This window comes from Grampus griseus (genome assembly GCF_964374135.1).
Source record: "Grampus griseus genome assembly, chromosome: 14".
In the NCBI taxonomy this organism is placed as follows: domain Eukaryota; kingdom Metazoa; phylum Chordata; class Mammalia; order Artiodactyla; family Delphinidae; genus Grampus; species Grampus griseus.
In genome coordinates, this window is record NC_139008.1 from 46,663,858 (window position 1) to 46,678,799 (window position 14,942).

A 14,942-nucleotide genomic window follows, 5' to 3' on the forward strand; every position below is an offset into this window, starting at 1 on the left:
CACAGACACCTCAAAACACACCACCAGACATGGACCTGCCCAACAGAAAGACAAGATCCAGCCTCATCCACCAGAAAACAGGCACTAGTCCCCTTCACCAGGAAGCCTACACAACTCACTGAACCAAATCTAGCCACTGGGGACAGACATCAAAAACAACGGGAACAATGAACCTGCAGCCTGCAAAAAAAGACCCCAAACACAGTAAGATAAGCAAAGTGAGAAGACAGAAAAACACACAGCAGATGAAGGAGCAAGATAAAACCCCACCAGACCTAACAAATGAAGAGGAGATAGGCAGTCTACCTGAAAAAGAATTCAGAATAATGATACTAAAGATGATCCAAAATCTTGGAAATAGAATAGACAAAATGCAAGAAACATTTAACAAGGACCTAGAAGAACTAAAGATGAAACAAACAACAATTAACAACACAATAAATGAAATTAAAAATACTCTAGAAGGGATCAATAGCAGAATAACTGAGGCAGAAGAACGGATAAGTGACCTGGAAGATAAAATAGTGGAAATAACTACCACAGAGCAGAATAAAGAAAAAAGAATGAAAAGAACTGAGGATAGTCTCAGAGACCTCAGGGACTACATTAAATGCACCAATATTCGAATTATAGGGGTCCCAGAAGAAAAAGAGAAAAAGAAAGGGACGGAGAAAATATCTGAAGAGATTATAGTTGAAAGCTTCCCTAATACGGGAAAGGAAAGAGTTAATCAAGTCCAGGAAGCACAGAGAGTCCCACACAGGACAAATCCAAGGAGAAATACGCCAAGACACATATTAATCAAACTGTCAAAAATTAAATACAAAGAAAACATATTAAAAGCAGCAAGGGAAAAACAACAAATAACACACAAGGGAATCCCCAAAAGGTTAACAACTGATCGTTCAGCAGAAACTCTGAAAGCCAGAAGGGACTGCCAGGACATATTTAAAGTGAGGAAGGAGAAAAACCTACAACCAATATTACTTTACCCAGCAAGGATCTCATTCAGATTTGATGGAAAAATTAAAACCTTTACAGACAAGCAAAAGCTGAGAGAGTTCAGCACCACCAAACCAGCTTTACAACAAATGCTAAAGGAATTTCTCTAGGCAAGAAACACAAGAGAAGGAAACGACCTACAATAACAAACCCAAAACAATATAGAAAATGGGAATAGGAACATACATATTGATAATTCCTTTAAATGTAAATGGATTAAATGCTCCCACCAAAAGACACAGATTAGCTGAATGTATACAAAAACAAGACCCATATATATGCTGTCTACAAGAGACCCACTTCAGACCTAGGGATACATACAGACTGAAAGTGAGGGGATGGAAAAAGATATTCCATTCAAATGGAAATCAAAAGAAAGCTGGAGTAGCAATTCTCATATCAGACAAAATAGACTTTAAAATAAAGACTATTACAAGAGACAAAAAAGGACACGACATAATGATCAAGGGATCAATCCAAGAAGAAGATATGACAATTGTAAATATTTATGCACCCAACATAGGAGCACCTCAATACATAAGGCAAATACTAACAGCCATAAAAGGGGAAATCGACAGTAACACAATCATATTAGGGGCCTTTAACACCCAACTTTCACCCCACTTTGGACAGATCATCCAAAATGAAAATAAATAAGGAAACACAAGCTTTAAATGATACATTAAACAAGATGGACTTAATTGATATTTATAGGACATTCCATCCAAAAACAACAGAATACACGTTTTTCTCAAGTGCTCATGGAACATTCTCCAGGATAGATCATATCTTGGGTCCCAAATCAAGCCTTGGTAAATTTAAGAAAATTGAAATTATATCAAGTATCTTTTCCCACCACAACGCTATGAGACTAGATATCAATTACAGGAAAAGATCTGTAAAAAGTACAACCACATGGAGGCTAAACAATACACTACTTACTAACCAAGAGATCACTGAAGAAATCAAAGAGAAAATCAAAAAATACCTAGAAACAAATGACAATGGAGACACAACGACCCAAAACCTGTGGGATGCAGCAAAAGCAGTTCTAAAAGGGAAATTTATAGCAATACAATCCTACCTTAAGAAACAAGAAACATCTCAAATAAACAACCTAACTTTGCACCTAAAGCAATTAGAGAAAGAAGAACAACAAAACCTCAAAGTTAGCAGAAGGAAAGAAATCATAAACATCAGATCAGAAATAAATGAAAAAGAAATGAAGGAAATGATAGCAAAGATCAATAAAACTAAAAGATGGTTCTTTGAGAAGATAAACAAAATAGATAAACCATTAGCCAGATTCATCAAGAAAAAAAGGGAGAAGACTCAAATCAATAGAATTAGAAATGAAAAAGGAGAAGTAACAACTGACACTGCAGAAATAAAAAAGATCATGAGAGATTACTACAAGGAACTCTATGCCAATAAAATGGACAATCTGGAAGAAATGGACAAATTCTTAGAAATGCACAAGCTGCCAAGACTGAATCCAGAAGAAATAGAAAATATGTACAGACCAATCACAAGCACTGAAATTGAAACTGTGATTAAAAATCTTCCAACAAACAAAAGCCCAGGACCAGATGGCTTCACAGGTGAATTCTATCAAACATTTAGAGAAGAGCGTACACCTATCCTTCTCAAACTCTTCCAAAATATAGCAGAGGGAGGAACACTCCCAAACTCATTCTACGAAGCCACCATCACCCTGATACCAAAACCAGACAAAGATGTCACAAAGAAAGAAAACTACAGGCCAGTATCACTGATGAACAAAGATGCAAAAATCCTCAACAAAATACTAGCAAACAGAATCAAAGAGCACATTAAAAGGATCATACACCATGATCAAGTGGAGTTTATTCCAGGAATGCAAGGATTCTTCAATATACGCAAAAAATCAACATGATACACCATATTAACAAATTGAAGGAGAAAAACCATAAGATCATCTCAATAGATGCAGAGAAAGCTTTTGACAAATTTCAACACCCGTTTATGATAAAACCCTGCAAAAAGTAGGCACAGAGAGAACGTTCCTCAACATAATAAAGGCCATATATGACAAACCCACAGTCAACATCGTCCTCAATGGTGAAAAACTGAAACCATTTCCAGTAAAATCTGGAACAAGACAAGGTTGCCCACTCTCACCACTCTTATTCAACATAGTTTTGGAAGTTTTAGCCACAGCAATCACAGAAGAAAAATAAATGAAAGGAATCCAAATCGGAAAAGAAGAAGTAACGCTGTCACTGTTTGCAGATGACATGATACTCTACATAGTGAATCCTAAAGATGCTACCAGAAAACTACTAGAGCTAATCAATGAATTTGGTAAAGTAGCAGGATACAAAATTAATGCACAGAAATCTCGTGCATTCTTATACACTAATGATGAAAAATCTGAAAGTGAAATTAAGAAAACACTCCCATTTACTATTGCAACAAAAAGAATAAAATATGTAGGAATAAACCTACCTAAGGAGACAAAAGACCTGTATGCAGAAAATTATAGGACACTGATGAAAGAAATTAAAGATGATACAAATAGATGGAGAGATATACCATGTTCTTGGATTGGAAGAATCAACATTGTGAAAATGACTCTACTACCCAAAGCAATCTACAGATTCAATGCAATCCCTATCAAACTACCACTGGCATTTTTCACAGAACTAGAACAAAAAATTTCACAATTTGTATGGAAACACAAAAGACCCCGAATAACCAAAGCAATCTTGAGAAAGAAAAACAGAGCTGGAGGAATCAGGTTCCCTGACTTCAGACTATACTACAAAGCTACAGTAATCAAGACAGTATGGTACTGGCACAAAAACAGAAATATAGATCAATGGAACAAGATAGAAAGCCCAGAGATAAACCCAGGCACATATGGTCACCTTATCTTTGATAAAGGAGGCAAGAATATACAGTGGAGAAGACAGCCTCTTCAATAAGTGATGCTGGGAAAACTGGACAGGTACATGTAAAAGTATGAAATTAGGGCTTTCCTGGTGGCACAGTGGTTGAGAGTCCGTCTGCCAATGCAGGGGACACGGGTTCGTTACCCAGTCTGGGAAGATCCCACATGCCGCGGAGTGGCTAGGCCCGTGAGCCATGGCCGCTGAGCCTGCACGTCCGGAGCCTGTGCTCTGCAACAGGAGAGGCCACAACAGTGAGAAGCCCGTGTACAGCAAAAAAAAAAAAAAAAAAAGTATGAAATTAGAACACTCTTTAACACCGTACACAAAAATAAATTCAAAATGGATTAAAGACCTAAATGTAAGGCCAGACACTATCAAACTCTTAGAGGAAAACACAGGCAGAACACTCTATGACATAAATCACAGCAAGATCTTTATTGTCCCACCTCCTAAAGAAATGGAAATAAAAACAAAAATAAACAAATGGGACCTAATGAAACTTAAAAGCTTTTGCACAGCAAAGGAAACCATAAACAAGACCAAAAAACAACCCTCAGAATGGGAGAAAATATTTGCAAATGAAGCAACTGACAAAGGATTAATCTCCAAAATTTACAAGCAGCTCATGCAGCTCAATATCAAGAAAACAAACAACCCAATCCAAAAATGGGCAGAAGACCTAAATAGACATTTCTCCAAAGAAGATATACAGATTGCCAACAAACACATAAAGAATGCTCAACATCATTAATCACTAGAGAAATGCAAATCAACAATGAGATATCATCTCACACCGGTCAGAATGGGCATCATCAAAAAATCTAGAAACAATAAATGCTGGAGAGGGTGTGGAGAAAATGGAACACTCTTGCAATGTCGGTGGGAATGTAAATTGATACAGCCACTATGGAGAACAGTATGGAGGTTCCTTAAAAAACTAAAAATAGAACTACCATACTACCCAGCAATCCCACTACTGCGCATATACCCTGAGCAAACCATAATTCAAAAATAGTCATGTACCAAAATGTTCATTGCAGCTCTATTTACAATAGCCAGGGCATGGAACAACCTAAGTGTCCATCAACAGATGAATGTATAAAGAAGATGTGGCATATATATACAATGGAATATTACTCAGCCATAAAAAGAAACGAAATTGAGTTATTTGTAGAGTCTGTCATACAGAGTGAAGTAAGTCAGAAAGAGAAAAAACAAATACCGTATGATAACACATATATTTGGAATCTAAGGAAAAAAAAAAAAAAGGTCATGAAGTACCTAGGGGTAAGACGGGAATAAAGACACAGACCTACTAGAGCATGGACTTGAGGAAATGGGAAGGGGGAAGGGTAAGCTGTGACAAAGTGAGAGAGTGGCATGGACATATATATACTACCAAACGTAAAACTGATAGCTAGTGGGAAGCAGCCGCATAGCACAGGGAGATCAGCTAGATGGTTTGTGACCACCTAGAGGGGTGGGATAGCGATGGTGGGAGGGAGTGAGATGGAAGAGGGAAGAGATATGGGACCATATGTATATGTATAACTGATTTACTTTGTTACAAAGCAGAAACTAACACACCAAGTTTCCCATAAACATGTGAAAACAAACAAAGACAAAAGATATAAGGATACCAAAATCTGTACTGGTTAGAGTTCTACCAGGGAAATAGAACCAGTAGGATATAGATAGATAGATAGATAGATAGATAGATAGATAGATAGATAGATAGATATAGATATAGATATAGATATATAGATAGATAGATATAGATAGATAGATATAGATAGATATAGATAGATATAGACACAAAAACACACACACACATATATATATATATACACACACATGGGGATAGATACACTATTTTGCATGGAAGCTACATGGTATGACAAAATTATATTATTTAATCCCATGTTAAAATGCTGAAAATATGACTTCAGTTTGTCTTCAGATTAAAATAAAATCTCAAACAATGTCAAAAAAATAAATAAAATAAAATAAAATGATATACACATTGACTACAAAAAAAAAAAAACTGTGATATCAAGTTAGTCGGAGGAGAAGAGGTAACAAATTAAAGGGTCAGCTTTTTAAGGCTACAGAAGTCTTCTTGTAGAAAGGATTGCATTGATTGATGTGGCCTGTAATGGAAACTCAGATAATGAAATAAAACCAGCATTTAAGAATTTGAGGCTGAGAACTCATTGCCATGGCAACCCTCTCAGAAGGGAACTTGTATAAGAAAATAAGAGTCACTTGACTATGTCTTAAAATGAAAACCTACACCACAGTGAAACAATTAAATGCAGAATTCCAAACTTGCTTACTGCCACAGTGCCTAGAGGTACAGTAGGTCCAGCATCTCTTCCATTGGAAAGTATTACTTCTCAAAACTTATGACTCATGGAGGGAACATCATCTAGCTTTGAGGCATCTCTATGGGCATTGGATGTTTTCTACCAGTGAAGATTTACAATTGTGTTCAGTCCATAAATCACTTAGCATCACACTCATATGGAAACCACAGTGGTATACACCATTCAAACAAACAACTATCTTTTGGTCTGCCCATAATCACAGAAAACTACCAAATTCATATATCAATTATTACTTATACTTCGTGGGAAAATCATTTTTTAACCTACATAAAATCTGGTTTATTTTCACATCCTAATCATTTTAATAAAAAACATCTATTTTTTATTGCATGTTTTCACTCAAAGAATGTCAAACTGGGTACACTATATTTTGTCAGTTAAAAGGAGTTTTCTTGAATACCTAATATCACTGACAAACATGAATTTATGCCTTTTAACTGATGCTGAGAGAAGAGATCACTTTGAACAGCATGGATTAGGTTCCTAAAATTGAACCTGGTGGTAAAAGAATTTGACATTGAGAAATTTTAAATCATATTGTAAAAAAAAAAAAAAAAGAGAGAAATAGAGGTCAATAATAACATAAAATCCTTATAATATATTTCTATGTTCACTTAAACAGAAAACGATAAAAGCAGCATGACATATTAGATAATACCTATGCTATTTTAATAACTCTACATCAGCATCTAGTGATAATGGATACAGTATTATTAACCTCTATTTACCAGCCCTTTCTCCATAAAATTTTTCCTTCCTGTCTTCAACCCTACCTCTGCCCCTGAGGTTTCACCAATATAAACAATTTCCATTTGCATATTTTAGCTAATATACATTCAAAAGGATATTCTGTATATGTTCAGTCCTCCTCCAGTGCCACGACACCCTTTTCGTTTTCTTAGGACATAACATTGTCCTAGAAATCAAAATCATTCAGTTGCTTGACTTCATGAGCAACTGATTATTCATTTCTCAAGTTACATGCATTAGAATACTGTGGTTCTAAGACCTGGATCTATTTTTTGACATCTACCTTTATCTTTTCCAATGTTTTACTGAGAAAATCTGCACCCTCCTTGACTTTTCTTTCATTTTTTTCCCTATGCCCATTTCCAGTTCATTCTATTTCTAGTTATCCCCTACATGGTGACTTACGCTTTTTGCTTACACTGGAATCAACATTCTCAAGGTTGTCAAGAATGTATACCAAAGTAAATTTGCATACATTTGAATTTTGCCCAAGGGGAACTCATGGTTGGAGGAAAATAACTGAATCAATGTTTGAAGTAAGTTGGACGGAATAAGGTACTTGCACAAACCACATCTAGGACGCATGAAAGATTGGTCAGATTTTTCACCTGAAACTCTCTATGGTAAGATTGCATGATTAAAACCCTAAATTTAAACATCCTTGGTATTAATAAAGCTGTTCTAATTAATAATTCATAGAAGAGAGCTGCCACTGTAAAATGAACCATTAGATTTATTAATTTATTTTTATTCTTTTACAACCTAAAGCAAACATGTGGGTACATATTTTTAAAAGTTACCAAAAAGAATGGATAAAGGAGAAAAATTTAAGGAAATTTTTTCTTCTAAATTAATAAAAGGAATAATATTTTTTTCATAGCAAAATATTGTATCCACAAATGTCACATCCAGTAACCAAATAACTACCTTATTCCTAGATAATTATGTGACTTGCTTTTCCTTCTTCTCTATTTGAAAAGTATCTCCTTTTAGCACAACTGGAAGGTCAGTGAAATTTCTTTGTACCCCACTTTGTTTCCTGTTTCTCCCAACCTCCCTTCCAATTCTCCCCCAGGCAGAGGTGCTTGGTACTTTTATTGTCCTCTAATTTATCCTGCCAAAGTGAAAAGTAATTTGATAAATTTCTTCAAATTAAGGTATTAGGAAATTCATCATCTGCTGATCTCCTGAGTATTTGCATTTTAAAGGAAAATTGCAGAGAAAGAACAATTCCTGACCATCATAAATTACTCATTAATTACAGAATTTCAGGCTTCCATGGGAAGATATTTAAAAGTGATGAGAGAACAAGAGAGTACTCTCAAATCATACAATGGACATGACGATCTGGTCTATTTATTTGTCTGAATGGTCAGGAGACTGAGACAAATTATATACTTGAAGGTAAACATTATATCCTCTAGGTCTTAGGAGATATCTAAAAATGTCTTGGAACACAGTAGGTCTTATTATTTATTAAATAAATATACGATCAAATTATTTGGTTTACCGCCAGCAAAATTTTGAAGAATATATTCCTTCAGAGAAATTAGAGTAAAGCAGACATCTCTGACCCCTCTGCTGTGACACCAAAGCCTTTGGCTTCATTTTGGCAGAAAAGTGTTACCATCAAATATTTCACTTATTCACAGACATTTCCCTGGCCCACTTGCAGGTAGGCAGGACTATGTGAATAGTTCTGGCCAATTAAATGGAAGCGGAAATTATGTATGTCACTTCTAATCTGAGACAGTAAAAGGTTTATGCATGATTTTGCAAAGTTCCATGGCTGAGGAGGTTGTCAGCTCCAAATAGCAGAGCCCAGAGACAATGCGATGCCTAATTCGCCAGGGTCTCTGAATGCAGACCACTAAGATTTTGAGGTTATTTGTAGGTGTAGCACAGCCTAGCTGATCCAGACCAGTAGAGTAATACATTCCCTTTATGGCATTTACCACACTGCCTTATAGCCACTTTGTTACACATCTGCTACCCCACCTTAGCTAGTTACTCCTTATTTATTTTTGTAGCTTTATTGTAAAACAACACATAGTGGAAGAAACCATGATAACGTAAGGGTATTTTTTTAAGTTAAAAATTAGACTACAAATTTAAGACAGCTGCATGTGGTGACAAGATTAGTATAATTTAATTCAATTCAGTGCATCTACTGAGCAATAAGGGTTTGTGGCATGTTCTGTGCTGTCAATACACACATGAGTTTGTAATATTAACAATGATATTATTAATGATTATGAATAAGATGATATTAATCATTATCAGCAACATTAATAGTTTTAACTGCCTAAATAAACACAGTAGTATGAGATAATAGAAAATATATGTTGGTTTCTGTCCCTAGTTACTGGCACAGAGCTCCTGAAACCTTTGTAATTTCTAAAGTGATAAGAACATGGGAGCATCTTTTGTTTTAGTATTTGTCTTTGATCCCATGCCTGACACAGGGCTCCTAAAACTCCTGTAAATTTCTAAGTGATTAGAGCACTAGAAGAATCTTTTGTCCTAATGAATTGACTCTGAGTGGGCTTCTGGATGACTTGAGACATGATTAGAAGCTTGGAATTTTCATTCCCATCCCTCATCCTCCAGACAAGGGAGAGGGGCTGGAAATGGAGTTAATGATTGATCATGCCTATGTGAGTAAGTCTCCGTAATACCTCAATAGTTTGGGGTTGGGAGAGCTTCCAGTGGGTGCACACATCCACACCAGGAGGATAAAAACCCGCCCCAACTGCACGGGGACAGAAGCTCCTGTGCTCCGGACCTACCTAGACCTCGTTCTATGTATCCCTTCATCTGGCTGTTCATCTGAATCCTTTATCACACCTTTGATAAACTGGTACATGTATGTAAGTGTTTCCCTGAGTTCTGTGACCTGCTCTAGCAAGTTAATTGAACCCAAGCAGAGGGTCGTTGGACCTTCCAATCTATAGCTAGTAGGTCAGAAGCATAGGTGACAACCTGAGCTTGCAACTGGCATCTTAATGGTGTGTGTGAAGGGCGGGGGAGGGGTGGCAGTCTTGTGGGACTGAGCCCTGAATCTATGGGGTCTGACACTATCTCCAGGTACACAGTGTCAGAACTGAGTTAAATTATAGGACACCTAGGTGGGGTTGCAGAGAATTGCTTCGTGTGGGAAGAAACCTCCACACATTTGGTGACCAGAAATGTCATGAGTGAACTGTTCTGTGTGAGTAGTAAAGGAGACTCACAGGGAAGGAACACACACTAGGGAAGAAAGAGATTTTTCCCTATGTAGGAGGAAGAAAAAATTGAGATTTTCCTTTACAAATATACTAACTGGGTACTTCATGATAATTTATTTCTGTATGAAAACATCAAGAAATGATATGATAATGTCTAGAGGTCTGGGTTTCAGAATATCAAAGCAAGAACGACCTCAATCTCCTAAATTTGCCAAATCATAAACTGTGAAAATATCTTACACTTGAAGTAATATTATCAAATACTTTTATAGAGAATACATTTTCCAGTTATTTTACATCCATTATTTCAACTGATCCTCATAATAGCCTCATGATTTAGACAGTAATAATTTACTGATTCTTTGTATATGGAAACTGAGGCTACAAAATACCGACATGACTTTTCCATGGTCACACTAAGCTGATCTGATAAAAGGGTTTTTGAGAAATTTTCTCTGACGTGCATATAAATGAGCTCCAGTTAACTTTATTTTCCATCTTACTAACCAGGCTTTTGATATCAGACATCTCTCCCCATCTATAGTAATGTCTATAAAGTGGAAGCCTGTACAATAAAAGATGTATCCAGTCATGATAACATTTCTATGAATTTTCCATTTCCCCCCATATGACAAGGATTTGATGACATTAGCATCATTCTTTTTTTTAATGCTGGTCAAGAACATGACATTCCATTCCATATAAAGTAGAAAACCCCATTTCCTCCTGCAAGAAATGAAAGAAAGGCAGCCACCATGGGGAACAGCATGAAGCTTCCTTTAAATATAGAATCACCATATGATCCAACAATCCCACTCCTGGACATATAGCTGGAGAAAACTATAATTTGAAAATATACACACACCCCAGTGTTCATAGCAGCACTATTTACAATAGCCAAGACATGGAAGCAACCTAAATGTCCATCAACAGATGAATGGATAAAGAAGATGTGGTACATATACAAAATGGAAAGCCATAATAAGAATGAAATGATGCCATTTGCAGCAACATGGATGGACCTAGAGATTATCATACTAAGTGAAGTAAGTCAGACAGAGAAAGACAAATACCATATGATATCACTTATATGTGGAGTATAAAAGAAATGATACAAATGAACTTATTTATAAAACAGAAACAGACTCGCAGACACAGAAAACAAACTTATGGTTACCAAAGGGGCAGGATAAATTAGGAGCTTGGTATTAGCAGATATACACCACTGTATATAAACAAGATAAACAACAAGGTCCTACTGTATAGCACAGGGAACTATATTCAATACAACACTGTAAATCAATATTGTTCGATAAAAAAAGAAAAGAAATAAAGAAGCAAGGAAGGCAGATTGTTTTAAAGAATATCAGACAAGATATTCGATGGCAACTCCAGTCAACCATGTAAGAACGTGGTGATTAATTTAGCTGGACATTTTCCTTCATACTTTGCAGATATTTTCCATCTCCATTTTTATTTACTAATATTGCAATGACTTCAGTTTAGTGCCACCACGTGCTAATTTTATCCAAGTCACATGTAATTAACCCCTCAAAATCATCATCAAACATGGTAACATAGAATAGACCTAATTCCAATCTCAGGATGACTAGAGTATCACATTGTAGGGCACCTGATAAAAGTTAATTTAACTTAGTCGATAATTCTTCCACTCTTTACCTCATGGTAGCAAGTACAGTAACAGCAGATATGATTATTTTAAGGTCATCATAGTTAGGGATGTTTATTTTTTCTGTTAAAAGGATGGGTGATGTTTTTACACTGTTTCTAATGGGCTAGTCTCTTCTTACTTTTTACTGACTTCAAGAAAATCATTAGAGATGCCAGTGAATTTGTTAGCATATTCTCTTCACGTCGCAAGGTCCATATTTCCCAAGTTGGAAACTTCTATACATATCCATCTTTCTTAGCACTTCAGCCCCATTTGCCTCTTTTAATCAATAAGCTATATTGACAAAATTTTAATTACTCCCAGAAAGTGCACACCTGTTTTGATTTTTGTTATTTTCCTTTAGAGAACAAAATGAGTCAACTGGTTTAGTAGCTTACTTTGCTCCCTCTTTGAACTTCAGCTTTCTCCTCTAAGACAAAACAGTGTCTAACTTATTGATTCATTTGCAAAGAGAAAATTTTTAAAAATCAAAGAGTGAGATGAACTATCTAGCTCTGTTAACAAGTAGGCAAAGATGTAAAAGGCGATATAATTGGCTTGAAAAAAAGTTGTCTTATTTTAAGCAAACTCACATTGGAAAAGGCACTTCATAATTATAATCATGCATGAAAAGTACAGCAACCATCCAGGGTTATCTAAATGTGTCTGACTCTCAATGCTCCTTCATGCAAATAATAAAACCACCACTTCTGTGAACTCGCAAGCAATGCTGATCCATTCAGCCTGCTAAGAAGTCAAGTGTTTAACTATCTTCCTGTTCCATGATTTCGGCAAGGTTAACATCTATCTGAAAAACCCAAGGGATTCTGCCCAAATTAACTTACGATTGGGTATTTACACTCTCATTTTTCTCATAGTTTTATTTGACTGGTGTAATTGAGATGTAATAAATGTAGGGCATGTTGCAAAAGAAAAGCAGGTGAATAAATACCTCCAAATCCAGCTAGAGGAGACCCCCTTTCATCTCAGCCTACTGCTAAGGAAATAGATTAGATCCACATTTTCTGAACTCTCCCATCTAAATTGCTAGAACTAAGAAGGGATGTGGCATACCCAACTACAGAGTATTAGTTTAGGAAAACCAAAATCAATCTAAAAGAATAACATCTTTCAAGTTAAAACACACACACACACACACACACACACACACTCACAAACATTTTCTTCAAAAGATAAGGGCAACAAGGAGAAAATAAATTAGATGTGATGGTTCCAGTTCTGGGACTCTATACTTTTAAATTCTAAAACAATTAGGCAAATATTTAGCGTATACAAACGAGTGGAGTCACGATAACCGACAGACTACATCACGTACTAAGGTCGTTAAACTTAGCTTTTAGAATTATAGAAATGATATCCTACCCTCATTTTGGACAAGATTGATTTTCCAGTATAAAAAGGCTGAAAAAGAATAAGAAATAAGAAGCATAAAAGTACTTACAACTGATCGGATGTTATTTTCTTTCACCAGTTTCAGAGATGATTTATAGCAATTTGCAAGGTCTTCCTTGTGGGAACCATTAATATGGCCTCTGGCTATTGGTCCTACGGTATGGATAACATCTGTAAATACAAAAGGAAGGAAAAATAGGATAAGCAAGATATTTTTCACTTTTCACATAACTGGTGCTTTATTTATTTTAGGTATTTGTGTTGGAGCTTGGAGACAAGCAAGCTAAGAAATACTGATGATGCAAATGCTTCTCTGGTAAAAGATTTTAGATAGCACAGCTTTTTAAAGTAGGCAAATTTCCAGGAAGGTGATAATTGTGAAAAGGAATCCCCTACCAGTAAATTGTTCCATCGCTACTGGTCAGATCCAAGCATAACAGATTATAATATAAGGTGTGAATAATTGGCACGCTGGCAGAAGACAAATCCTCAGTGGGAAATAAACTGAGAAATAGTTGCCTACAAAATGAACATTCTGAATTGACATGGGAAGGAAGTACCAATCTTACACATCACCTTACTTATAAATAAGACAATAGTATCAGGCATTGTACACAATACAGAAGGGCAAGTTTCTGGAAATATGTCAAAAGAATTTATAATAATCAGTAATAACACTAAAAGGGTTATTTTTTAATTTAATTTATTTTTTAGTACAGCAGGTTCTTATTAGTAATCTATTTTATACATATTAGTGTATACATGTCAATCCCAATCTCCCAATTCATCACACCACCACCACCACCCCTTTCCCCTCTTGGTGTCCATATGTTTGTTCTAAGTCAATAAAGGTTGTAAGAAATAGACCAACTTTTAATCCAAATTACTTGAAAATGCCTTGTAACTCCTGCTTCTCAGTCTTATCTGTTAATCTGGATTATAAACTTATTTAAATGATGTGAATAACAATAACTAATCAACTTTGATCAAAAAAGAAATTCGGTCATTAGAATATTATAATGAAAATAAATGACTTGCTTTGGCTAATCAGTATCACTTAATTTCAAAAACAGTAACAAGAGAATAAGAACGCTTTACCAAAATGCGACTATGGAATAGTTTTAAATTGCATATGAAATTTAAATAGCAGAAAATAAATCACTAAGAGAAAGATCTTTGTTAATTGTCTGCTAAATGTCGAGAGTATTATTTAATGTTGAGAAAATCCCCAAATGTTGATTTCAACTTTTAATGACTTTAAACAGTATTTAAACCCTTGTCAGATAATGTTGAAGATGATATCTTGTTATCAAAATAGGCAGAAACCTCATTAGTGAGTTTATGCAGATGTTATTTCACAGACAAACCTGGCTTTAAAGTGAGAACCGCTATGACATATTAATAGAACGAGAGGAAAAAGGGAGATTAGGTTGTATTTAGCAAAAAACAAAACAAAACCAAACAGACACACAGACACACACACACACTAATATTGTTTTTGTAATAACAAACAAGAATTGCAACAAGATGTCCCAAAGCAGGTTCAGTAAGATATGGG

General features: G+C 35.6%; 1 protein-coding gene across 1 annotated transcript in view; it reads right to left on the minus strand.

Moving 5' to 3' along the window:
- Positions 1–14,942, minus strand: part of MACROD2 (mono-ADP ribosylhydrolase 2) — a gene marked incomplete at its 3' end in the record, with an annotated part of 1,963,559 nt that overhangs the window by 791,316 nt on the left and 1,157,301 nt on the right. The window contains 1 exon segment of the mRNA XM_082670986.1: positions 13,434–13,555. Coding sequence (XP_082527112.1) covers positions 13,434–13,555 — 122 coding nt within the window.